The sequence below is a fragment of the Podarcis muralis genome, chromosome 10 (assembly GCF_964188315.1).
Source record: "Podarcis muralis chromosome 10, rPodMur119.hap1.1, whole genome shotgun sequence".
Taxonomy (NCBI): Eukaryota; Metazoa; Chordata; class Lepidosauria; order Squamata; family Lacertidae; genus Podarcis; species Podarcis muralis.
The window spans coordinates 42577271-42604042 of NC_135664.1; the positions used below are offsets into that span (position 1 = coordinate 42577271).

Consider the following 26772-nt stretch of genomic DNA (forward strand, 5'->3'; position numbering starts at 1 on the left):
ATATTCTTTAGATAGCTTAGGGTGGATGAACTGAAGGAAATGTCATAGGCAGAGCTATATTAGGAGGTGAGGGAAGAGAAAGAAGGTGGGGAAAGTATACTGAGAACTTCAAAGGCAAGAACAAGAAATTTGTGTTGCAGCCAGTGTAGGGACTGAAGGTACTGCATATTCTGAGTGACATGAGAGCAAATTATTTTGGTGGCTGAGTTCTATATAGAAGTATTAGCTAAGAGATAACAAAAAGGTCAGAAAGGAAAAACTAGCGTGAGAGCTAAGCATACCCCAGAAGAAGAGTAATAGTGTCATAACATTATATGGAGGATGTCAGGAATGCTGATGTGAGGCAAGGTCAAGATCTTGCTGGGCAGGCTGAAGGGGCTATTGGAGATAAGTTGACAATTAGGTTAGATTTGAAGTTTGTGTTCTATAGCACAGAGACACCACACATCCACCAAGTTCTAGCATTGGCCTGAAGCATGGAGGAGTTCCCTTTTTGCCACACTAGTCTCTTGTGAGATATTGAAAGCTGTTGAGTAAGTGAAGTGATTCATAGGATCATACCATTGTCTCTTTGACACTTAAGACTGATCCATCACTTAACAACAGCTTAATGTTCAATATTATCAATACTAAATTTTCCAGAAACTAATGCTGACTGTACAACTTCAATTTATTTTGTGTGCTTTTATAGGATATAAATAATGACAAAAATTACAAAATTTATAACTGGAAGCCCAAGCATATTTACATAGAAGTATTTGTTGCAGTGAGGCTACTATTTACTTTTCTCCTATACAATATTCCTTTTGGTACTATATTTTTCAGTGTTTACTGTCAGCCTACTACATACATATCAACAATGAATAGGCATAATATGTACAAGGAGCTGATTGGTTCAAGTAAATTGAATACTGTATTAAAAGGTTTTTTGTCATTCAGCGCTATGATTAGGTTCAACTAAACCATATACAATTTTGAATTTTAAATCAAGTTCAATTATCAATTTTGTTAAAAATTCAGTTGTTGAATGTAACTGAAACCTTTCAGTTAAATATGAAAGAATAATAAAAAACATTTAAGTCAACCACACTATTCATCAATATTTCTATAATGAAGTTCAAAATGATTCACAATTTGACTGGATAGAACATACATTAAAATGTCATTTTTTGCCTATGATTGATATTTTTACTGTTATAATTCATTCAGTTTCACTGAAATACATAATGTTATTATACAAATACTCCACAAAGACATTAAAAAATTAAAATACTTCAAAGAAAATGGTAAGCAAATTTCATTAAGTCAACTGTCAAGCCAATGCTCAACTGATTTGTGGAAAGAATTATTACTTTGGAATGGTTTACTTCATTTAGGAAAAAACCTTTTGAGTTGAACTTTTTCATTAAAACCAGCTTTCTGAGACAGAAAATTTGATAAAATTCCTAGTTTTGTTTAAAACCATCTTTCAGATTTTTAAAAACCGAAACTCATGGCTATAATAACTTGAAAAACTGTGTATAGTTGCATGTGCCTGTAGTGCAATTGCTGGGCAGCTTCCGTTTTACCCCATGAAGTGAAGCATCCAGCATACTGATGGCCCCACTGTTACTACTGTTAGATAGTACAGTAGTAGTTTATTTAACTTTAAAATAAAGCCAGACTCTCTTCATAATTAATGACCTCCTTTATCATAAATATCATACTTGCTCTTATAGTTTTCTTCTCTCCCACAAAAATATTTAATACAAGGTGCATTTTCATGCATTATTAATTCCTCTTTTTTTTAAGCCATTAATAAAACTCTGATTCTGTTTCACACTGACATATATAACCTCATTTCTCTAGAGGATTAAATGGCATGAAGAATACATAGACCAGCAAATACAGAAGTCAAGGAAGCTAATGTCTTGCCATTACTAATTTTGAAAAGCATATTAAACAGTAGAATTAACTTGTATAGATCCCCATGTTTTCACAAACATATCTCAAATATTTTATTAACTAATCTGGGTTTGTTTCAATTTAAAAACTGCCATGTGTGAAAATAAAAACCCAACCACAACTGAACGTTGTATTACTAAGCAGCATTACCGTTAGAGACCTTTGTAAAAGTAGAACGTTAAAATACGAAATCAAAAGAAAGCACTGTGGCAAAGTCCTAAGAGAAGAGCGTGCGTGAAACAATCTCCCACTCCTCTTGTGGGCTGTAATTGAAAAGTCTTCATCCCATGTCATTCTTCTATCAGTGCTGCAGGAAGAACAATCACCAGAAATGACCAGCAGCCTTTTGTTTTTGTTTGTATGTTTTTGCTAGTTTCAAGGCCACTCATATAGTGCAGTCTTCCCCTCTACTAGACTGAAGAGTTGCCGTCAAGGAAAGGCTGTGCTATGACTGCTTTGAGTGCAAGGCACAACAAGAAACAAGAGGACAGTTCACTATCAGAAAATTGTGGTTTCATACTTGGTATTAATTCCTCTTTTAGCTTCTTGTCCTGGTTCTACAATCCATGGTAGGTTGGCAAGAGTCTTTTGTTCAGTGGGATCTATCTGCTTTGAAACAAATACAAAAGAAACACAATGATGCTTTATCTACTCTAATTGCTGAGCATTAAAACAGTGCTCAAACTGGGTCACACAGTAGCACATCATTATCCACACGGCATGCACCATGGATTGCTTTCCTGAGGCTACAGTCTATATTCTATTTTATCATGATAATCCAAGAGGATATTGATTCATTAGTTTCACTGCTCTCACAGAATGAGTCCAGTGCAACAAGAGATGTATCTACATAAAATCTGAAGTTATAGGTATATAACTATAATTTTATCAACTGTATGTGTGCTGTTTTGTTCTCAGTAACACAAGGAACTCATGCTCAACAACTTGCCTTGAAGATCAGGTTGCCAAAATTGCTTTTCTCTCTCTCTCTTGCTAATAACACTGCTCCAAGTATGTGTGTGTGCAGATTGTAAAACAATCAGCAAACACACCAATTGGCTGTTTGGCTGGGTTTAGTCCTACCCAGCTAATCTACATTGTCACTGATTTTCCTAACCGCTAACCATGCACATCCTGAACAACTTGGAGGAGAAACTGAGTACACAGCACTCATTTGTTTATGTAATTCTTCATTTGGCTAGAGGTGCACAAAGAAATTGTATACTAACCTACTTAAGTTGTTTAACAGTGTTAAGAATTGATGGATTTATTAGCATATGATAATGCCAATTAGCTTTTGCCTTTTCTGTCCAATACAGATTTACATTTTCTTTAAAAAGCTGTCTGTCTCTGGACAACTACCTGATTATGTTCTGGTCTGGTAGTTGAAGGTGAGAACTGCTGGTAAGAGCTTCTAGAAAAGTATTGCCTTTATAAGGTAAATATAAACTAAAGAAGATCACAAGAAGCTATGTTTGATCTACAGTATTAGTGTTGCTATTAAGCAGAGAATGGGCCACAGAGGAAAAACTGAACCACAGATACATAAGTGAAATTGATGTTTAATTACAGGTGGCTTCCTTAGCATGCCTAGGAATCCCTCCAGTACTGTTTTACATAATGAATTTTGTGTGCCCAAGAGCTAGTAACGATACTGAATTTCTACAGCTGCCTTTAGAAAGATGAGCGAATGGAATACTGCTCATGCCCCTAGCATGCTGATTATAAAGAGAAAGTATGATTGTACCTACCTGAATTGTAGTTTTCCATTCCCAATGAAAGGTCAGCAGATTGGGTCTTGGCTCTCTGCCCACAGGTCGGAGGCAGGCAGCAACATTTAGGGCGTAGGGCTCCCAGGATTCAGTTTGTGAACTCACCAAGCTCAAGACAGATCAGGACTTATAGAAAGAAAAACCCAATCCTACATCCCAGACATATATAGAATAAAGAAAAAGTGAAGTGAAGAGCAGATGTACTGCAGCCGGTCTTAAGGGTGGGCCCAGCTGACCTTTCATTGGCAATGGAAAAGTATGATTCAAGTACTTTTTCCAGTTTCTGCAATGAAAGGTCAGCAGTTTGGGATAGCTTTACTATGTCCCAATCTCAGGTGGGAGAGAGGCTGCAGTGTTCCGGAAGGAGGACCTTCCAACTGAGGGTGGCTTCCATTGAAGTGAAGGCATCTATGCAATAGTGTCCTGTAAAGGTGCTGGGCAGCTCTGCATATTTCTAGTAGAGGAGTGTTAGTGGAGAATCCTGGGAGCCCTATGTCCCCAAAGATTGCTGCCTGCCTTCGCCCTGTGGGCAGAGAGCCAAGACCCAATCTGCTGAACCTTTCATTGCAGAAATGGGGAAATGAGTTCAGCCTAAGCACCAGCACCAGCAGGCTTCTTTCATGGGTTGGAGATATTTTACTCACCACAGATTTTCGAATGCTAACACGAGGTTTTGGAATTGGTTTTGTAGGTTTATTATCGAAGCTTTCAGGAAGGGTTGAAGAATGACCTCCTTTTCGAGCTTGAAGTGCTAGTTGGTAGGCTACTTCAAATGCCTGTCCCAATGTGAGAATTATTTCATAGGCTAAATTCTGGAACAGCAACAAACAGCAGCATGAAAACAGGTTAGATTAAACACATTTTTTTTAGAAATCTAAATTATAACATCGTCACATATCAGGCAGAGCTTAATTTTCACACTCTGGAATACTGCAGAACTGTGATTCCCAAACTTTTCCTCCTGGACCACTTGAAAAATAGCCAAAGGTCTTGGTAGACCACCTAATGGATTTTTCTGCCTGCTTAGCAATTGTAATTCAGTGTGCTAGATCCTAAAGTATTTTTTTTTTAAATTATATAGAATTCAAATTTTACTACAATAAGAAATAAGAGAATCAATAAACATAGAAGTAAAAATAATATGTTAATGTAATGGATGTGGTTATGGTGTTACACAAAATATTGTTCTGAGTGCCTTTCCGTCTTTATTGCTGCTTTCTTCATACCCATCCATTGATTCTCTACTCCTGTCGTGCCCTTTTCTGCCTCTTTGCCCCATTTTTGAACAACACCTCACTCTTAAGGGGAAGAAAATTGTGGACCTGTGACCAAGAATATATGGGCTTGAGGCATTAAAGCAAGCATTCTCAGCACATCTGTAAAAAGACCATAGCAAGGAGCTGTTCTGCTATATAGATGCTTCTTTGGTTAATTTTCTGTACCTTTAGTATCCTCAGAACACAGACAAAACATTCATTAATTTTCAGTTCAGATGATCGTTAATAACAGAAGCCCTATGAATTTTTTTCTCTTCTACTCAATTTGTATTAGAAAATGTATTTTGGAGGGTGGGGGAACCAATTCACAGCCACTCTCCATACAATTTAACTATCTGCATACAGTGGTACCTCGCAAGACGAACGCCTCGCAAGACGGAAAACCCGCTAGACGAAAGGGTTTTCCGTTTTGGAGGCGCTTCGCAAAACGAATTTCCCTATGGGCTTGCTTTGCAAGACGACAGCCCATAGGGAAATCTCCGGGACAGCGGGGAAGCGCAGCGCGTCTTCCCCGCTGTCCTCGGACCTCCTCCGAAGCCTGGCGGCGGGGCGGGGACACCTCCTCACCCCGCCGCCTGGCATCGGAACGATGCCCCGATGCCGGGCGGAGGGGCGGGAACCTCTCCCCCCGCCGCCCGGCATCAGAACGATGCCCCGATGCCGGGCGGAGGGGCGGGAACCTCTCCCCCCGCCGCCCGGCATCGGAACGATGCCCCGATGCCGGGCGGCGGGGCGGGAACGCCTCCCCCCCGCCGCCCGGCATCGGAACGATGCCCCGATGCCGGGCGGAGGGGCGGGAACCTCTCCCCCCGCCGCCCGGCATCGGAACGATGCCCCGATGCCGGGCGGAGGGGCGGGAACCTCTTCCCCCGCCGCCCGGCATCGGAACGATGCCCCGATGCCGGGCGGAGGGGCGGGAACCTCTCCCCCCGCCGCCCGGCATCGGAACGATGCCCCGATGCCGGGCGGAGGGGCGGGAACCTCTCCCCCCGCCGCCCGGCATCGGAACGATGCCCCGATGCCGGGCGGAGGGGCGGGAACGCCTCCCCCCACCGCCCGGCATCGGAACAATGCCCCGATGCCGGGCGGAGGGGCGGGAACGCCTCCCCCCACCGCCCGGCATCGGAACAATGCCCCGATGCCGGGCGGAGGAACGATGCCCCGATGCCGGGCGGAGGGGCGGGAACGCCTCCCCCCACCGCCCGGCATCGGAACGATGCCCCGATGCCGGGCGGAGGGGCGGGAACCTCTCCCCCCGCCGCCCGGCATTGGAACAAGGTCCTGGACCTCTTCTGAAGGCAGGCAGGGGCAAAAATCTTTGTCCCCCCCTGCCTGCCTTCCCAGGGGCTTTTAAATCGCCCCGGACAGCGGAGAAGTCCTCCGCTGTCCCGGGCGATTTTAAAATGCCGCCCGCCAGCATTTTAAGATCGCCCCGGACAGCGGAGACGTCCTCCGCTGTCCCGGGGTTTTTTAAAATGCTGGGGGTGGGAAGAAAGGCCCTTGTCCCCCCCCCCAGCCTTCAGAAGAGGTCGGGGGACAGACTGTCCCCAGACCTGGTCTGAAGGCGGTTTCCCTAGGAACGCATTAATTGATTTTCAATGCATTCCTATGGGAAACCGTGCATCGCAAGACGAAAAACTCGCAAGACGAAGAGACTTGCGGAACGAATTAATTTCGTCTTGCGAGGCACCACTGTACATTCATTCCTACTTACCAGCCATAATTCAACAAGAGAACTCTAATGCTTTATAATGGACACATTATTATTTTTCTAAGTATGAAAGCTAAAAGCACTACAGTTATGTGAAGATATAATATTTTAAAGTTTCATGGCACAAATTTAAATTAATAAAACAGAAGCTTCCAGCATACCTATCTATTACTATTTTGTTGAAATTAAAAATAGACAAGAGGTTACCTTGAACACTTATCTTCCAGATGTTGTTGGATTCCGACCCCATCATCCCTAACAATCGGCAGAGCTATCTGAAGCTGATGGCAGTTGGCATCCCACAACATCTGCTGGGCCAAAGATTCCCCACCCCTGCTTTATCATTTACCAGCTGTACATAAATTTATTTTTCAAAAGTCAAATTTTCATTCCTTATAAAGAGTTTCTGTCATTGTTTTCAGAGCCTATTAGAGCATTGAAATGTATAAGAGTATTACTATAAAATCATATTGCCTTATTTAAATCCAGGTATCTTTTCCTAGCCAAAAAACAAAATTGTGCTATCACTTAACATAGATTCCTGAAGGTATAACAAACTCTTCAAGATTGCTTTAACTTGGGGGTTCTCAACCTTTCTGTCTACTTAAGAGAGCTGAAAAACACCAAGACCAACCCCCACTAAAAAGTGGTACAAGGGAACAGCCAGTTCCAAAATAGTGCGAGATGAAAGCAGTTTGGCATAATCAGCGGATATCTAATCCATCTTTCCAAATTGCTAAATTCGTTCCCACAGTGTTCTCCTGATGACAAGGTGTTTCAAAGCTAAGCTTTCCTCAGGTCTGCTCTGGAGTTATTGTTACTCATCTTTGTAAAGAGGAGTTTTACTTGTATATCTATCCTATCCCATCATTACGTGCCTCTCAAAGTCTTTATAGCCATCTCCTGTAATTTCTTCTGCCATTCTCCTTTTGCCCTCAACTTGTACCTTATTTCCACCCAACCAAAAAAGCCTGCCAGTTTCTTTCATCCCTCTTTCCTGGTCCTTGCACATTCATTTTTGCTCATATAATAGTTTTCTTTTCTTACCCCTTCCTATTACCAGCTGATTAATGATAATAAATGTTAACCTGTTACCTGTCTCTAATTTTCTTCAACACCTTCACTGGCCCTTTTACATCAGAAGAGGAAGAGCGACCTTTCTCCCCACCCTCATTTTTCTGGCTCTTGCTCATTTATTCAAGCAGTATTCACGGAGTGGCTGATGCTGCATTGGTCCAATGAAGAGGACATGGCCAGCAAGCAAGTTTGCACTGGGCAGGCTGTGCTAGTGATGTCCATCTGAAAGTGGCCCCAAACTCACTTGTGGGCCCTAGTCTGATGTCTAAGAAGCACTGCTTTATGAGTAGGAAAAGGTGTGACACATGTATGTGTGCGAAGCAGTAGTCATAGGCAATAATTATTCATCCTGCCTATATCCCCTGGGAAGCTCCAGCGAATCATGGCTTTCTATTACTGAATTAGAAATAAGCTACGGCACGATAATGATATGAAGCAGCATACCAAATTTGTAAATAAAAGTATTGCCACACTTTAAAAAAGTGAATATTTTTAAAAATGTCCCACCTGAAGTGGAGTTCACTATTTCAGAAGAGCTGAGCAAAAAATTTATATTGTACCAGGGTTGGTCCTGAACAATCTTCATCATAGATAAACTGCAACTGAGAATTTGATGATCTGGCTAGTTATACTTCTATTTCTGTGATCCTCGGCATCCCTACTTAGAGGTAAGGTTTTTAAATTCAATGGAACTTATTGATTCACAGAATTGTAGATTTGGAAGAGTCCCAGAGGGCCATCTAGTCCACCCCCGCTGTAATGCTGCAAGAATCCTCTTTTCCAGGCTAAACATACCCAACTCCCTCAATTGCTCCTCATAAGGCTTGGTTCGCCCCCCTCTGCTTACTCCCAGCAATGTGGGGCTAGGATTGCAGCCTAAAGTATTTGCATCTGTCTCAGCAAATTGCATTTATAAATATTTTTGATTTTAAAATGTGACCAAGTAGAAATATATTTATAGACCAACCACATCAAAGGCTGTGAACACATGGCAGTAATGGTGATTTGTCTTCAAGTCTTTTGTGATATAAGCAAATGTAGAGAGGTCTTCAGGGTCTTGTGCAGCACAAGAAATGTTACGAATCTCGTGTTCAGCAATAATATTCTAAAAGAAAGAAAAAGAAATGGCAACTCAGTGGATTTGATTAACATCATACAGCCCTTCAATCATTCAGCTGCAAAGTGAGAGTATGAACATCTGGGGCAGTGGGAGATGGGGGTAACGTTCCATAGCAACCATAGCAGCCTTGTTTCCCCCAAGTAAGCCTCATTAATAACAGCTCAATAAATAATACACTTAGGCAGCCTTTCCTTTGTCAGCAGAGGTAAAAAAAATATGTGTGTATCAGGGGCAGATAGGAAGACGACATAGATCTGAAGACTACATAACCTTCCCATTCTCCCAACACCCCTCCCTCCCCAAAACAGAATTGGCATAAATATATTTTCTCCCAATTGTTTCTAGTGGGAGGAAAAATACATATGCCAATCTTCAAAAAGAGAGGGAGAGTAAAAGCATGCCCACCACTCTGTCCTGCTGTCACGTGGCCAGTAGGGCTTTGGCTGGGGAGGGCGGGGTATAAATAAAAAATTATTATTATTATTATTATTATTACTAGTGATTCTGAGAATAGATTGTGGTCGTTATTCTACCTCTAACCACGCAGAGAACAAGAACATTGTAATGGTTTGGATCCAGACTTGTTCCTCTGCAATCAGAAGGGCAACCAGAACCCAGCAAAGGCTCACTGCTCAGTGAAACAGGGATGTGAAGAAGTTAAACGAGCCAAGCAAAATGAAGGGTACTGTCCAGATACATTAACACTTGGTATAGCAAAATGATATTTATACCTTCATTGCATTCAACTTTTCAAAATGTTATTTCACATAAAAACCACCAGGATGAGTTTGTTTAGTTTAAGCTAAGAACTTCAGGTGCAATACTGTCACCACAATCCAAAACCCTGTTTGTGAACTGGTGCTGTGGGATTTGGTCATATATGTTTCATCTTTAATCACATACTTAGGAATTAGAATAAATTATCTTCTGAATTTGGATGATGGTTAATCTGCCATGCTCATGTGCCATCCTTAATCTGTTTTTCCCTGTGACAAATTTCCTCTGAGAAAGTATATTTTCAGGCAACTATGAATGCTCAAGAGAGCTCATTGAAATATTAATTTAGCAATCTATTTTAATAATGTATACTGAAAACTGGTTATTTGAATCTATGGGCTTGTGTTTTAGAAGAGAATCAAAACTATTAAATCCTCTTATCTCAAATTGTTGGAGCATTTTTAAAACTGTTATTTCTACATAAAGGACCACAATCAAATTAATGATTATGCCTTAATGAGCAATAATTATGTAAAGATCTTTAGACTCAGTAAGTTTAATACTCATTTAATTTTACACTACTTTGGGTAAAACCAATAATACGTCTTAATTTTAGTTCCTTGTTCTTAATTTCAGAATAGATTGCAGTGATACTAAAAAGCAGGGGTTCGGTTTCCTATGAATGAGAATAAAAAAAGATTGCCATAGGCTGTTGATGGTTGATAGCACAAGATTAGTTTTCAGAACAAATTAGAACTGGAAAGAATGCTTATGTTAAAAGAAGAAGCTCTATAAAGTTCTGTGGACTTTATAGTTTTTAATGTTCATTTCAAACTCCGCTCTGGTCCACTGAAACATGTGCTGGAATTTGAACTCTCTTAAGTGAATATGGCATGTATTTACAGCAGAGGTGGGGAATTTCCAGCCTTCAGGACAATCTTGGCTCACCAGGCCATCACTTACCCATCAGCCGATGTCACTGGTAACTTTGGCTGATGGGTGGGAGAATAGGGTTTAATCCCATGTTGGCTGTGCCACCCTGTTTCCAGCTGGGAACAAGATCATGCCGCATAGGCAGCAGAATTTAAACTCTACCCATCAGACATTAAAGCCCTTTCCTTTTCCTTTAATCAGCCAGGGGGTGGCATGCAGATGGGAAACGCTGCCACCCCCCTGCTTACAGCAGAAGTAGAGCAGCTTCCCCACATTTGCAGAAGGGGGAAGGGTGCTTTGCCACTTTAAGGCAGTCCCTGTGCTCCTGATACATTTAGAACTCTTCCATAAGGGTACTTTCAGATTTTACAAAAACCAACCAGACTGTCTTCTCTCCAGAAAAAGCATGCAGTGACTGCCCAAGACCTACTGTGTAAACTACTCAATGGGTACAAACAACCTAGTGGGAAACAATATTACATTTTACTACAATTAGTGCATCAAGTGCTAACTTTGTACTTTTAGGCTGCAAGCTTATACACACAACAATGGAAAACAATGGGACTTACTTTTGCATAGACGTGTGCAGGATTTTACTGCTAAGGGATCTCAGCTGTGCCTATATTTTCTTGATTTATCGAATATATTTTAAAAATAACAAGGGAACAGCCTGTGTGTTTTGTTTGCCTGAGTTTAAATGCCGTGTTGCTTCCAGATGGGGACGGAGAAAACAAGGCTGGAAAAGGACAGGAACTTATGCTGGGAGTCATCCCACCATTATCCTGTGCAAGTAAACTGTTGTCCAGGAAGGCCAAAAGAACTAATGTGCACTTTGAAAACGGGTGGCCATACATGTGGAAGAACATCTTATTATAAAATGTATGAGTAACCAAATGATGCCTACCTTATTTGTTGCATCAATAAATTTTACCCCTTTATAAGAGACTGATAAAACAATAGTAGGAACTTTCTTCATTTGTTCTGTAGACTTCTGAAATTAAAAACAAACATGAAAGAATGTGGTGTATTGAACAATGTACATCTGATTTCCTTTTCCAAGACAATATACTACATTCAACTGTAGGGAATGAGAAATAGAGGATATATCTCATTATATATTTTAATAGCCCATCTCTGAAAATGCGTGGAATAAGCCACCACATGCACACACATAGTACAGGAGACATGAATACTGGTCAAACCCACAAGAAGTTTGATTGCATTGCTTCCAAGCACCGTGAGGATTTAATGGAGGATAAGGCATTCAGGTGCTACTAGCCATGATAGCTATGATCCAGCTCCACTGTCCAGTTTCTGGGAATCACAAGCGGGAAGAGTGTTGTTGCACTCAACTCCTGCTTTTGGGCATCCCATAGGCATCTGGTTGGCCACTGTGAGAACAGGATGATGGATGAGTTGGGCCAGCAGGGCTCTTGTTACATTCTTAAGCGGGTAATACAAAAGTGTTGGCTTTGCCTCTGACAAAGCAGCAGCAAAGTTTCTTGATAATGTAACAGATTTTTATCTGGACAATTGAGGCTACTTCATCTACTCTGGTGCTTACTATGAGATGTTTGGCTTTAACAGGCCTGCAGTTTAACACCCCTCAGGATCACATCCTTATTCTTCGATACACTACAATTTTTAATGCTAAAATAGCCTGACTGATTATCCCACCTGTATGCACTTGTGTAGAAGTACTGCAGTTTCCTTTGACATTTTAAGGGTTTTAGAGATTCTGTTACTTCCTGAAAAACTCAAAAAATTATGTAAAAGGGCCATATTTATTTTATCTATGTTTAATATAATCTGTGTCCCTTTTTAGTAAAGATAACACAAAGCAGTTACCAACTGAAACACTGAACAAGAAAACATCCAACAGACAATAAATATCAGGAGAAGGAAAACATACTAAAATGATAAGTTAGCTCCTAATTATAAAGATTTTTGAATTATAAAGAAAGATTATAAAACTTTTTATTTGTATAGTTCTACATTTAGATGGGATAAATATAGATATTAATTATGCTTCATAAGTGTTAAGATGCCAACAGTTTTCCTCCTCTTCATACAAATAATATATTTGAGCACCAGAAAAGAACATACAGAATGTATAATGAGAAAGATTGAGGTTATGATTTATACGTATTTAATTGACATCCTTGGAACGCCTTTCAAAAGCGTCAGCCTTTATCTCCCCAAAACTAAATATCAGCCTCTTATTTACACTTTGCTGCAGATAGAAACAAATAAAATGAAATAATTTGTATTTTCAATGGTATATATTCTTAATCATTTCATAAATTTGTAATTACACATGAAAACAATGATGCCAATGAGCTGTTAAGATTTTATTCTTATCCAAATAGATTTTGTTGGACAACTGCCAGTGACACAATTGTAGGATATTCTTATAATGTCTTAAGTGAAAAATACGTTATGATTGGGCATTATCACTCCTGAAATGTCACTCCACACTGATCTCTCCTGTCCCTGCTCTCAGCAGTTGTTTTTAATACTATATTATTATGGGTTTTCTGTCTTGATTAGCATGAACAGGCTTATTGCTGTTTTGCCTGAAATACTTGAAGGATTATCAGAGAATTAACCAAAGGAATTAACCAATATTCCCTGATGGTACTAGCTTTTGGAACGTAGCATCCATCAATGTCTGAGGGAAGGAGAAGGAGACTACTAGAAGGAGCCCCCTCCGCCCCCTTTTAATTTGAGCAGAGAAAGGAGTCTGAGTTTGTGAAAGGAAAAGTACTTTGGGGGTTTCCGTTGTTCTCCTTGGGAAAGTGAAACAGGACTAGTGGTTTTGCTCTCTGCTTTAAATGTTCTGCTTGAATTTTTGTAAATGGGCAGGCAGTACAAAAAGACACCATATTCCTCCAGTACTCCCTTGGCCAATGGTGGCCAGCGATGTAGTTTGCTACAAATAGCTGCCAGTGGACCATGCATAGCAACTGATGCAGGATTGGAATTCCCATATTTACCCTTTAGGTGCCAGGAGGAAGCAGCGGAGGTGGGAATGACACTGCCAGCCCCATGCACAGGCATGGTTGTTGAGTCCCTGCAAATGTTAGCAGCCTGTGTCTGTGCTGGAAAAACCATCCACCCAGTAAGCACCATTCAGCAACTTCTATCTGAATCACTGCCTCCCAGCAGTAAAGGTGGAAATTCTCTCTCCAGGCCCCCTCATCACATTCCAAGGGATTTAAAATGGCTTATGCTTTCCCCACCTGAAAGTGTTGCTGAATTGGTGTTTGTTTAGGAGGTGTCTCTTAGCCTTCTTCAGAGAGAGAACCAGGGACCTCTTCACTTCCTCTACTGCTGGGTTGTGTGAGGAGAAAACTTCAAAACAGGCTTAGAGGTGGGTTGTCAACAGACAGTCTTCTGTTTGGGGAATTTTGAGTTAGCACAGAACCATTTGGCAGACAAGTTGGAAAGGTAGCAGACTTGGCTTTTTTAAAGAGCAAGGGTGATTGTTAATCAAGTATTTTTGTGACTTAGTGTAGAAGCTTGTTGTAAACATGGTCAGGACTTGGCCCTAGTGGAAAACAGGGCATTGATGAGTAGAAATTGGTTCTATATTAGAGGTGGTGCCGACTCCAAAAAGCTGGACTACTCCTCCCTTATTTGCAATCACATAACTTTATCCTTAGGGACACGGGTTCGAATCCCTGCGGCGGGGTGAGCTCCCGTCGTTCGGTCCCAGCTCCTGCCCACCTAGCAGTTCGAAAGCACCCCTAAGTGCAAGTAGATAAATAGGTACCGCTTTATAGCGGGAAGGTAAACGGCGTTTCCATGTGCTGCGCTGGTGCAGGCTCGCCAGAGCAGCTTCGTCACGCTGGCCACGTGACCCGGAAGTGTCTCCGGACAGCGCTGGCCCCCGGCCTCTTAAGCGAGATGGGCGCGCAACCCCAGAGTCGGACACGACTGGCCCGTATGGGCAGGGGTACCTTTACCCTTTACCTTTTATGCTTTCCCCAAGGGAGTTCCCAAGTTCCACCAAAAAGGGGCTTGAGTATCCAGTCCTATGGGAATTTACTAGTCAAGTTTTCTGTTAAGGAAATGCTTGGCCTGCTAAATCTTATTATATTCTCTACAGAAATAAAAAGGTGCAAGGGGGGGAATCTACTTATCAAGAGGTAGGAAATGTACAACGTGCATGCAGTTGGAGGTTTTAGTGGTAACATAAAAAACTATGTAACATACGTATAACTAAAGTATAAAGAATATTGCAAAGAAATCCAGAGTTATTTCATTTAATGTACAACATAGATGAAGTGAGGCAGTTACAAGTAAAAGTCCGGCCTATTACAGCTGTTTTGAAAAAGTTTCACTCACCCTCATTTTTGCACAGGCATCCTGCGTTGATTCTGTGCCTCTTAGCTCTTTTACCAGCATAGAACCTAAATACTTATGAAAGAAACAAGGCACTGTTTTCTGAAGTTATGAAACAGAGTAAGCAAAATTTCAAAGAAAGCTTATTTGCTGACCTAAAACATTCTAGGGAGAGTAGACAATGTGCGATACAGCCTTCTCTGTAGTGGTGCCCTGCTTCTTGAATTCGCTCTTCTCAGAAGTACACTTGGTGCTGACACTTTGGCACCAAGTAAAGCCCTACCTGTTTGTGCCAGGCATTTTCAGTGTTTGAATGTATTGATTGGTGGTTTTAGCTGCTCTAGTTGTTTAAAAGGGTTTTAAGATTTATGATTGTGTTTTATGTGCTTTTAAGAATTTTGCTCTCCAGCCTGGAATCTATTGAGCTAAATCCTCTTCATTAAATCAAATCTATAATTTTCCCTTTCATAATGTTAGATTTTACATAGTAAATTTACAAAGTGTTATTTCATGCTCTTTGTCTAAGTTAATTTATTAGCAGTACTAGCAGGTGTTGCTGTTGTTGCTGATGTTATTATTAATTACCCACCCTTCACCCTAAGATCCCAAGTTGAGTTACAACAATTTAAAATACATTAAAAACAGTTTAAAACAACTTAGTTGTCAAAGGCCAGAATAAAGAAGTGCACGTTCATCATTCAACTGTATAGTTGAACTTGCCAGACACACATCTGTGGGGAGGAACCTCCACAACCTAGGGGCTGCTACAGGGAATGCCCTGTCTGGCAACATGACCCCCTGAGCCAGGAGTAGAGGAAGGGAGGTGCGGTGGGTGCGGGTTGCCCGGGTGTCACCACCGATGGGGGTGACAAAATGGGGCACTCACCGCAGGAGCCTGCAGCGCACCCGAGCCACATGTTTCTCCTGGGAGAGATGCGGTGGCTTGGGCGCGTGCAGGCTCCACGCTGCCCAAACTGTCCGCCCACTGTCTCCCCCCTCCCAGCTGTAGGGCGGCTGAGTGGGAAGAGGCAGGCAGACTCCGGAGGCCCTGCGGTGTGCTCTGCCCTATGGGCAGCTCGCCCCACCCTCACTCCGCCCCTATGGAAGGATCGCCCCACCCCTGGGCACGCTGCCCCAGGCACCCAAGTGGCTTCCTCCGCCGCTGCCCTGAGCTTCTGCATTTTCCACCTTTAAAATAGAGGAACACCTACAGATGTCATATTCATGGGGAGAAGTCATCAAAAACAAAACCAAGGATTTACTCTTAAAATCTATGTCTATACCAGCTGTCCATATACAAATAGAAAATAAAAAGTCACACTACTGTGCAGTTACAGGACCATGCAGGGTGCACATGTGATGTAAAGTTACTTAGGTTGCAATTCTAATGTTGGCCAAAGGGCAGCTGAGGGGCACATGTGCCAATCCACCAGTGGAGGAGTTCTGTCTCTGGGGCACTTTTATGACCCTGAAGGAGCCCCTGGCATGTTCAGTGGGTATAGATGCAGTGCCAGTGGCAGGACATGAAGGGGGCATATTGGATGTAGACCGCAGGAGGCCTTGTATTCCCTCATTCCCCTGAAAAGCACAAAAAATCTATACTAGTCCCAGAGCAGGTGTAGTCATTCTTCCTTCACTGATGTCAATGGGATAAAAGGGGGATGGACACATATAGAAAAATGAGAAAGATGCCACTACTGCTACCTTCTACTCTGGCTGGAGCAGGCTAGTGGTGCCACAGAAACGGTGGATCCTTTCATGAAATTTCCACCACCACATTATTGCTCAGTGGTATACATTCTTCTTGGTATATAACATTTTATTTAGTTCACTATTGTGTGTTACCAGGAAATTCTGTCCAGGATCATAAAGTCCAGTATTATAATTCTGCAAAAAAAAGCCTAAATCGTCTCAGTACAGTTGAATTAAAGCTGTGAAGCTTTTTTCCTTTTAAAAAAATAACGTGTGTAGCACACTGCTGCTCAAGATGTAAAAGGGTGGTTTTTTAGGGGTTTTTTAAAAAAAAGATTAAGTCTTATTAGAGCCTAATTTCTTTCTATTAAGTGAGTAGTAGATTTGACAGATTCTTCAAGGCTTTTGATAAAACCAAGGACTAGTAATTTTTAATAGCACCACTTTTAAAACAGCGATTGAAGTGTTTGCTTCCAATGTGCTGGAATCAGCATGTGAACAAAATGAAGTACTTCACACAGCAAGAATTTTATAGAAGGCAGTAGTACCACAAGATGTGGTAATGGTCACTAGCTTAGAGAGATTTTAAAAGGAATTGGGCAAATTAATGGAGGATTAGTCTATCAATATGGGAGCTAAATTCAATATCCATGTACACAGGCTATGGTGCAGTTCTGAGCACCTGATTCTGGGGACAAGCATGGGTGGAAAGCTATGGTTGTCTTCATGGTCATACTCAAAAACCTTGAAAACAATGCATCTGGGTTCCCCTTCAGTTCTCTCCCTACCACCACCTTTTTATATATTTATGAGACTTTGGATGTCAATGGCATAAAAATTTGGATGTTTCTTTAATAAAGAGCAGGGACTGAAACACAGATTTAAAGATAAAGCTACAAATTCATTCTGTATTCTGTTCACAATAATGTAAAAAAAATTATTTGTATCATTTTTGTTTCTGTAAGAAAGACGTTATAGTTGTGCTAGGTAGAGAAAAAGACTACCAAAATGTTAATGGTCACTCCTTAAACTGGACAATTTCCAACTATTCTCAAAGAAAACATTGAGTTTGGCAAACTTACAAATGCTTTGTAATCGCATGACTGGAAGATTAGTTTCTCTGGATGATGTTGCCAGTATTGTACCGGTGTTGATGCTGTTGCCTCATTAGGAGGTCGTAAGGTAATTGATGGTTCACCCCAGTCTCCAGTCTGAAAATCAGATGTATTCAAAAAGCAATGTAAACTGAAGGCAATTAGCATATTTCACTGTGGTTGCAACCATGGCATTTTGGCTACATATTATTATTTACAGAACGTGCCATTCTGAAGAATAAAAATAACTTTATGAATGCCCATGTAGTCAGCATTTATTACTTCACTACAGCCTCCAATCTGAGTTGTCTAGCAAGGAGCAATGTCAAAAATAGGCAGACATTATTTAAATGCTGCTGCTACTTATACACCATTGTTATCCTTGTGCATAAGAAACTAACAGCTTGCCCATATATGTGAGTGTTTGGAAGTAAGCCTCATGATTTCAAGCACCTATAGGATTGTAATGCAACGAGACCCATACTCAAATCCACTTTGTCCAGTAGGTTTGCACATGATTGCAACCTGTGCCTGTGCCCACTTGCTTATGAGAAAGCCCAACTGTAATCATTGGGACTTGTTCTGTAATCCTATGAAAGCCTCCTTAGAAGCAAGTCCCACTGAATTCAATGAGGCGTCCTCCCATTTAAGTGTATATAGGACTGCAGTCTTATTTTGAGGAAATGTTGATGAGAATCTGAATATGTTTCTTAACTCAACTACCACCAAGGATGCTTGAATTTAATTAATTTTCTTACAGATAAAAAAGCAAATATTTAAACTGATTTAACAAAATGGTTACATTTGGAAAGTACTTTCTAAATCTATATGTATTGCAACAAATCTTACAATTTGCTTATCTCCGACTTCTGAGCCTTTTTGTCCCAGTTTAATATACTCTTTCTACTCACTGTTTTTCAACTTGAGATCAAATCGGCAACTATTTGTTAAAAGCTTGCTAACAATTTTAAACAAACTTGAGAAATAAGAGGTTGGATCCAGGAAAAGGTCTGCAGAAGGAAGGAAGCAGAATCTGGTTTTCTGCTCCTCCTCCTCCCCCTGGCAGCCCCACCCAGCTTCTCATGAGGATCAGGGGAGTGAATGCGGTGGATCTGTAAAAAGTAGGCAAGTTGCCTTCTGTGAGTGGGAGCTCTGCTCACAGAATATGCTTTGACAACTTATGGGGGATTCCTCCTTAGTCCTCTGTGCCACAATTCATCCCATTTGGCAGAATCCCTGTTACTCAGGAGACTGCTTGGGCAGGGTAGAGGGCAGAAAAAACCAGCTTCTGCCAGCTCCCTTCTGTAGCCTTTTCTCTGGCTCCATCCCAAGATTAAATCAAAGCAACTGAAACACGTAATTGCTGTTGAAAGCAAATGAGAAAATTCCAATGAAAGAAAATGTCGTTTCATTTCGTAAACCAGGACAGAGCAAACAAAACAAGCATTATACATCCATTTTCATGGGCCACACAATCATGACAAGACAGAGGTTGGTTTGTACAGATCTACAAGGACAAGCACAAGGTAAACTGGAAGACATCAAAATTAATAGTAACCTTCCAATGTGAAAACTGAAGCAGAAGACAAAACAAGCAGAAACAACTTTGTGCCAATATCACTGCCTCATTGAAAACTAATAGTAATGTAATTGCAGATGTGGTACTTTCCTTTAAAAGTGCTTCAGAGATATATAAATTGGCATCTTGCAATCAACTATTAACTCCTGTGCTTTTCTGAGTTTCGTTTTGGTTTTTTTGTGGGAGGGAGGAGGCGTCTGGGTAGACTTGGCAGATACACTACATTTCCAGCAAGTAGCGCTTTATCTAATCACTATTTCTTGATGCTGGAAAATGCTGAAACTGTGAAATGTCTGTTGTGTAGACAATAATAAAATAACAGTTAATACTTAGCTTTACATAGCACTTTAGAATGTTTAAACCATGTCACATGGATTAACATTTTGCAGTTGCTAATATCAACATTAGACATTCATAGTTTTTAAACATGGAGGCTCTATAAGGATAAATTATCTGCCTTTGAGCCCATTCAAAATTTATGCAGTGCCTCTTTGCCACATGTATAATGGCATTCCGTTGGTGAAATATGGAAGGGCTTTTCAAACATCCAAGGGTATACAGTGGATATGTATTCAGGCACTGACATCGGCCACAATTTTCTTGCCTATGCTCACTGCATTTTTACTGCAATTTTCTTCTTCACACTTTACAGTATTCAATATCACAAATACCAGTTATATATAGCAAACGTGTGCTGCAAAAATAAGAGTCAGCCTTTGATTTTACCATCCTCAAATGCTGGGCATAATCCTGCGAAACATCTTTTAGGAATATATTTAGCTCTATCACTTAATCTGCTGCACTAACAGGTATTTCACTTTGACTACATTGTGACCTTGTGGAATTATCACTGGATATGGCAATTCAGTGTAGTGGACAAAAAAATCTTAAAGGCTTGCAGTTTTATTTTCCATTTATTTAAGTAATCTTATTAATATCATTCAAAGAAATGTGATTATGCTCTGAGATTACACTTTATTCCATCCGAACGCTCAAATTGTCAAGACTATTGTTAAGATGACAGAATGCTTGGTATCTGCTTGTTTTAAAGCTCTGGACAGTACGTTTTAGCAAAATAAGTATTTGCTTTTGTATGAAGATTTATTCTGAGTATAAAAACTTTAGGATGTAGAACAGTAACAAATGCCAAAAACAGAGGTGGTATAGAATCTTCCTATATATGCCCCACTGTTGTGTTCTCGTTCCCAATGTAAATTCATACTTCTCAACTCTAGGATACATTGTTACAAATGAACATGGAACCCTTTAATTTCACAGTTTTACAGATTTTATACTTTTCAGAATTTACAAAAAATGTCCAGACTAGCTGTTCTCAGTCCAATAGCTAAAAAGTGGAACCTACAGCTGAAATGAGAAAATATTCAGCAGTCTAGATCAAGGTCTTACAAAAACCTTTAAACTAAACAGGTAAATTTATGATTTTGGTGGCAAGGCTGCAGCTATGGAATCTAAACAAAATTAAACTGAGACGTAAGTATAAGTAAGTGCAGAAAGCTAATTGCAGTCAAACGTATGTCTACCACATAAGTATTGTCTTCCAAATCTATGTTATGGGAGAACTTTTATGTCCCAGTTATTTAATTGGGGGTATTTAAGTACAGTGGTACCTTGGAAGCCGAACTCCTTGGCTCCCCAAAAAATTGGCTCTCGAACGACTGAAACCTGGAAGTGAGTGTTGGAAAAAAGTGAATTTTGGAAGCCGAACATCCGGCGCAACTTCCGTGGCTTCTCATTGGCTGCAGGATGCTCCTGCAGCCAATCAGAAGCCACACTTTGGTTTTTGAATGGTTCCAGGAGTCAAATGGACTCCCATAATGCATTCTGTTCGAAAACCAAGGTACGACTGTACAAACCTTAACTAAATAATTAAAATTAGTGAGCTGCAGAAGTGCTTACGTTTGGTAGATCATTCTCACTGTAAATATTAATAGTGGCACACAGAAATTAAACAGGTGAAGCTCCTGTTATTGCACCATTCTGCCATTGTTGAAAATGCATTTTAATGTATCATTAATTTTAAAAAGAACCACTGATTGCACACATGCTCTTACATGTATGTATATGTGCAATTGCCATTTGTTTCTCAATGGGTCATTTAAGCTTCAAGTTGTTCCTTTATTTGTTTTATTGGTTTGTGAAAAAACTCATAATTCAAATTAATCTGTTGTTATCAACATATTTAAGTATTTCTGCTGGGTTCCTTAAAGGACCTGTGACCTTCTTCTGCCTCCCTCTAATAGCTGGGAAGATGCAGGCATAGGAATCAGTTCAGATGGCATTCCTCATGCCTCACAACTAAGTAGCAAAATACCAAAATGCTCTTAGTTGTACATACTATTAAATATTATATAACAAGTATTATACTATTAGTAATAATAGAACTGTCAGAACTGACAGCACATAAAGTGGGTGGAAGATGCAGATACTGCTGCAGTTCTTACAGCATTTCTGGTCCCCTGGTTCTAGGCATTTTTCTCCCTTTTGCAGCAAAGGTGAACTCTGACAATAGTTTTTTTAATTCTGACACAATATAAATGATGGAGAAATTGTCTGCTCTGCACATGCGCTAGGAAGGAATAGCATGTATAACATGCACTGAAGTAGCACATTAAGACAGTCATAAGGCTGATATTCAAGATACAGTTTATGATATGAGCACATTGCTTCAAGGGACTTCCTGTATCTAAAAGAAGTGCAGGTTGTTTAGACATGCTACAAGATACCATTCATGAAGAACACATTGAAATGATGAGCTAGTACATCTTTTAAAAAGGGAGAAGCAGCCCCAAGAAACTAGAAGGATCCTTCCTGGTCACTGAAAACAGAAGGCACAAAACCGAGTAAAATTGCAGAATGTATGCAATTTACTCCCATTCTTGTCTTTGAAGGCTAACAAAGACAAAGCACCCAGAGCAGAAGTTAAACTATAGATGAGGTCACTTCTATTTTAAAATCTGACCTTTGGCGCTGAAAAAATTGTATCCTGCTACACAAAAGCCAACAAGTTTATTGCACACTATGAAAACAAAATGTAAAAACACATACGTACAATCCTGGAAATAATTGGATGCTACACATTGCTTTTTGAAGTCTGAAAAGCATGGCACCTGTATAAAGTATTAACAACACCAAGGCAACACAATGAACACCAATACAGTGACAATTTATTGAAGTATCTTACATTATGAACCTGATGGACTGCTGTGTAAGGATATCCTGCATTCTGGCTGGTCCAAATTTCACAGACAGAAGACTGCTAATATAAACAGAAAACTATATCTCATCTTGTAAATAGTAAAGCACCACCAACACCCCAAGCCCAGAAAGAAAAAGTATTGCAGGTGGGGGCATGAACACAATTGCAAGATTTTGTATAAAAGAAGAGAGCGTTTCAAATTGGCAGCAGCTGTTAAAGCCCTCTAACATATTTGCTGACAAAACATATTTTGGGCTTATAGAAAGAAAACACAGCTCAAGGACTTCAGATTGAGTTTTGGACCTATTCAGGATAATAAAACAATTATATGACTATGAAATAGAACTTAATAGCAGAAAGGGGGAAAGTGTTCAATCATATCTTAGCCTTTGATTTGCATTCTACAGCTGAAAAGGGTTTTTCAATGGAGATTTACTTTGGGGAGAAAAGGCTAAAACAAACAAATACTGAGCATAATCAAATGTGCTGCTGCAGAGCAATAACAACTAACGTCAGTGGTATTTGTGGATAACATTGTAAAGGTATTTGAAAGGCCTTAATTATTTGAAAGATACTAGCTACAGTCAACCAAGGCTGCATGATGCACAGTCTCCAAACATTTCCATGCGGTAAGCCAGAAAGAGAGATAGCAGAGCTCAGTAGATTGGACCAATACCTTTAAAATGCAATTAGAAAAGAACAAATTCATAGCTGTAAAATGGAGTAACAACACACTATCTCATTCCAACCGTCATATGGAATGCAGGATGCTAAACACATGGTGTGTTTGGAGAGAAAGCAAGATGCACATTACAACAATACAGAAAAAGGAAAAGAAAATCAGATTCATATCATCTGATAGCAGAACGTCGTATATATTTCCTTATTTGGACACCACAAGCAAATCCAATATAATAGCTCATAGTAGCCAAGCAACTAAAATAAGCACCAAATAGAGTAGCTACCCAGAGTCTCCTGAGAATGCAACAATGAAAGGCTTTAAACAGCTGAGAAATGCAACTACAATCTCTGGAGTAGCTAGCAATTAAAACATCAATAGCTTAACCACAGTATGCAGAGCATAGCCAGCAGTTAAGACAAGCAGCAGGAATTTAATATCAGTGTCTAAATAAAGCCTGCATTCAAACAGAAACAGCTTCCTGCAAGAAAATCACGATTGTGCTCATGTTTCCCTTAGTGAAATATGGATGCCTCACACTGACTGACAAGCTGTGTCACTGCTGAAATTCAAAGGACTGGTAGTAGAGGCTGCCTTTCTCTAAACTGACCAGAAAGTGTTCCTACAATTCAATCCTAGAAACCCACACTATAGCAAATAAGTGATGATGAGGGGGTATGGTATCCACTGTGGCAGCACACTGTCACAACCAGTTGCATTGCGCTTCCTGTCTACATCAGATCAATAGTAATTGAATACTAGTACTTTGGCTACTGAAACTGAAATCATGTATGTGTTAACCCATTTGAAGGATGTCAGACCATGTGGTGGTTGCTTCCTCAGTAGGTTTTGCACAAAGTATTAGCAACAATGTCAAGAATTACCTGAGCTGCAAATTGGACAAAGGTTAAAAATAGACTACTGCAGACATACTTTGGAGTATGTACATACTTTGGAGAATTAGATGGTGTGCTAGAGGCAATCCGACCCCATTCCACTGGAGGACAGTCTACTGATATCAGTCTACTGGAGGGTGGTCCTGCTAGCACACTGGCCAGAATGTAAAGAAGTCCAGCATAGCTAATGTTGAGTTCCTTTGGTCTGGGTAGAGGAACACTCTTGTGAGGTACTAAAGCTGATTAACTAGATAGCTATGAGACTTTGTGAAGGGAGAAAGGAATGGTTGTGGGATGAGTTGGGTGTCAAAGCTGTGCAGTATAGCTTCAGCCTGGACTAGAAGGAGTGCTGAAGAACTAAGCAAAAGTGCTTGTAAATTGTAGATTGGAATTGGGTGAAGGTAGCATGTTAGCACATTCCAGAGGTCCCATGCTTACTGAATACAGGATGGGAATCACTGTCTTGTTCATCCATGGTAATGGAGAACAGCCCTTATACACAGCAGCTTACTTTGCCTACTATGCCTAGGCCTCTGCTTAGCTGTCATTTATGGGCAAAACAAAATGGAAATCATTTGAGCCAAGGTACTAAGGAACACACATAAAGGAACGGAACTGTGCTTTCTTGCCACTACTATTTTCTACCTAAAAGGCCATGTTCTCTTCTTCTATCAGTCCAGATGTGCTTATGCAACACATGCACAGAGAGGAGCCCAGGCAGCTGTGTTGGCACAAAGAAAATGGACTTTGCATGCCTCAGAGTATCCTCCTGCCAAAGGATTCATCTGCCTTTCAAAAAGTTACCTACAGAAGTCAGTAGTTATCTCTTTTAAAAAACAAACGAATATATTTGAAGCATTCCTAAAGACCTAGCAGAGTTATGAAGATAATTTATTCTGACTACATTAATGCCTCAGGCTTATTTTACTCATTAACTAGCTCCATGTCTGTTAATGTTTCAATGGACAGGAAACAGAGAAATGGCATGGCAGAAAATGCAAACTGTATGAATGAAAATGGTTTTAATATAAAGGTCGCTTGTCCTTTCTGCAACTTGGGGCAGTTTAAATGAACATGCGTTGAGGTGGCCTTGCATAGCAGTTCCATGAATACATTTGTATTTGGCTTGTTTTTCCTGTCAAAATATGGCAGGAAAGCAGGATTGGAGCTGTGACAGGCAGGGAGTACTGTTTAGCCCTTTTGCTGTTATCCCAGTGAAAATGTGCCTGCTCCCCTGCAGCAATTTGCCTGGGAGGAAAACTTCATTTGGAGCCAATGGAGCTTTTGCCTCACAGACAAATAGCGGTATGTGCTATTTTCATTGAGGCTGTGGTGTGGGAGAAAGAGTTAACTCCCTCCCCATGTTCCCAGGTCCTGATCCAGGTTAGGCACTCTATAGCTGTTATTTTGATACTAAAGGAAAAATTGGTATGTTTAATATATTGACAAATTCATCACCATTCTGTTATGGCCCTCACAACTCCTCTGCAGCGTGAGGCACAAACTTTATATATAGTGACAACTCCTGCATCTCCCCACAGGGTAGATGGTCAATTTCTCTTTGCAAGCTCCCATGAAGGCATAAAGAGAAGTAGCACTTCTTCATCTGGGAAGCAGCAGACACCTAGTGTTAACCTGCTGCAGTTCTTAAAAGATGAAGTGATAATTGGGTGTAATTCATCCTGAAAACACATATAAATAATTGAAGTAAATGGTTCATTATGCTGAAAAGCTATCACAGAGAAGAGTAGACCAAATATTACTAATACAGTGGTACCTCGTGTTACGTACCGTCTCCCTTACGAATGTTGCGGGTTACGCATTCCGCTAACCCGGAAGTAGATGCCCCTTGTTGAGACCTTTGCCCAGGGATGCGAGCGGAAGTTGCGCTCCAGTGGTGCAGCAGCAGTGGAGGCGCCATTAACGAAAGCGCACCTCATGTTACGAGCAGTTTCCTGTTACGAACGGACCTCCAGAACGGATTAAGTATGCAACACGAGGTACCACTGTAATACTAATATTAATAACTCTTGTCATCTGGGAATTTGTTTTGCTTTCCAGCTCCATTTCACTTGCAACCTGAGTGTAACAGAGCTGTGAGAATCTGATGAACTGGAGCTGGGTGCTGAGGCTTCTAGAGGTCTTTGAAGACTATAGTATGACAGATCATCAAACCTATCCTGGTGAATCTCAATGTTTTACAGGAGTCTGAAGAATCCATTTATGTGAGGAAATGGTATATAGATGCTATGGAACTATCCCAGCAAGTATCAGCAAGTATTTAAAAAGAGTAGCATTCCATGCCAAACAATAATAAGGTTATTGTCAGATTGTGTCAGTTGTGTTCCATCCCCATGCGATAGAGAGGAAACCCCAAACAAATAAACTTTAAGGAAATTTTCTCCACTATCAGCTGCTGCTTCAGTTTGTTTTTATGGAAGGATGTGATCTTCTGAGGTTCAAACTGACAACTTAGATAGCCATTAAAATAAAGGATCCTGTAAATTACAAAGAAGCCTTCCTTTCTAGACTGCTAAAGCAATGAAACAAAAAAATCACATCATTATTCTTGTGCATTTTAGTATAGTGTATAACACCCATGCCTGTATCAAGAGGCAAATACATAGTGTAGTATTCAACCAAATTTAGACTCAATGAAATTAATGAACATAACCATGTTAGGCCCATTCATTTCAGTGGGTCGACTCTGAGTAAAA

The 26772-nt window shown here is 40.5% G+C and overlaps 1 protein-coding gene and 1 long non-coding RNA gene across 20 annotated transcripts in view; one reads left to right on the forward strand and one right to left on the reverse strand.

Annotated features, from left to right (window-relative positions):
* Positions 1 to 652: 652 nt before the first annotated feature.
* Positions 653 to 26772, reverse strand: part of ANKS1B (ankyrin repeat and sterile alpha motif domain containing 1B) — a 330160-nt gene continuing 304040 nt past the window's right edge. For 7 of the 19 annotated variants that reach the window (XM_077934837.1, XM_077934846.1, XM_077934845.1 and 4 more), the window contains 6 exons: positions 22466 to 22540; positions 17673 to 17801; positions 14902 to 14973; positions 11456 to 11542; positions 8749 to 8886; positions 2234 to 4528 (listed from right to left, as the gene is read on the reverse strand). In XM_077934837.1, the coding sequence (XP_077790963.1) occupies positions 4013 to 4528; positions 8749 to 8886; positions 11456 to 11542; positions 14902 to 14973; positions 17673 to 17801; positions 22466 to 22540 (1017 nt within the window). In that variant the 3' untranslated portion in view covers positions 2234 to 4012. Of the gene's footprint in view, positions 4529 to 8748; positions 8887 to 11455; positions 11543 to 14901; positions 14974 to 17672; positions 17802 to 22465; positions 22541 to 26772 lie in introns of all 19 variants that reach the window. The other 12 variants (XM_077934852.1, XM_077934855.1, XM_077934842.1 and 9 more) reach the window with 9 other exon arrangements.
* On the forward strand, positions 6182 to 19406 carry LOC114605021 (uncharacterized). Its single transcript, XR_003708475.2, has 2 exons — positions 6182 to 8449; positions 9449 to 19406. It is a non-coding gene; the product is annotated as an uncharacterized LOC114605021 (long non-coding RNA).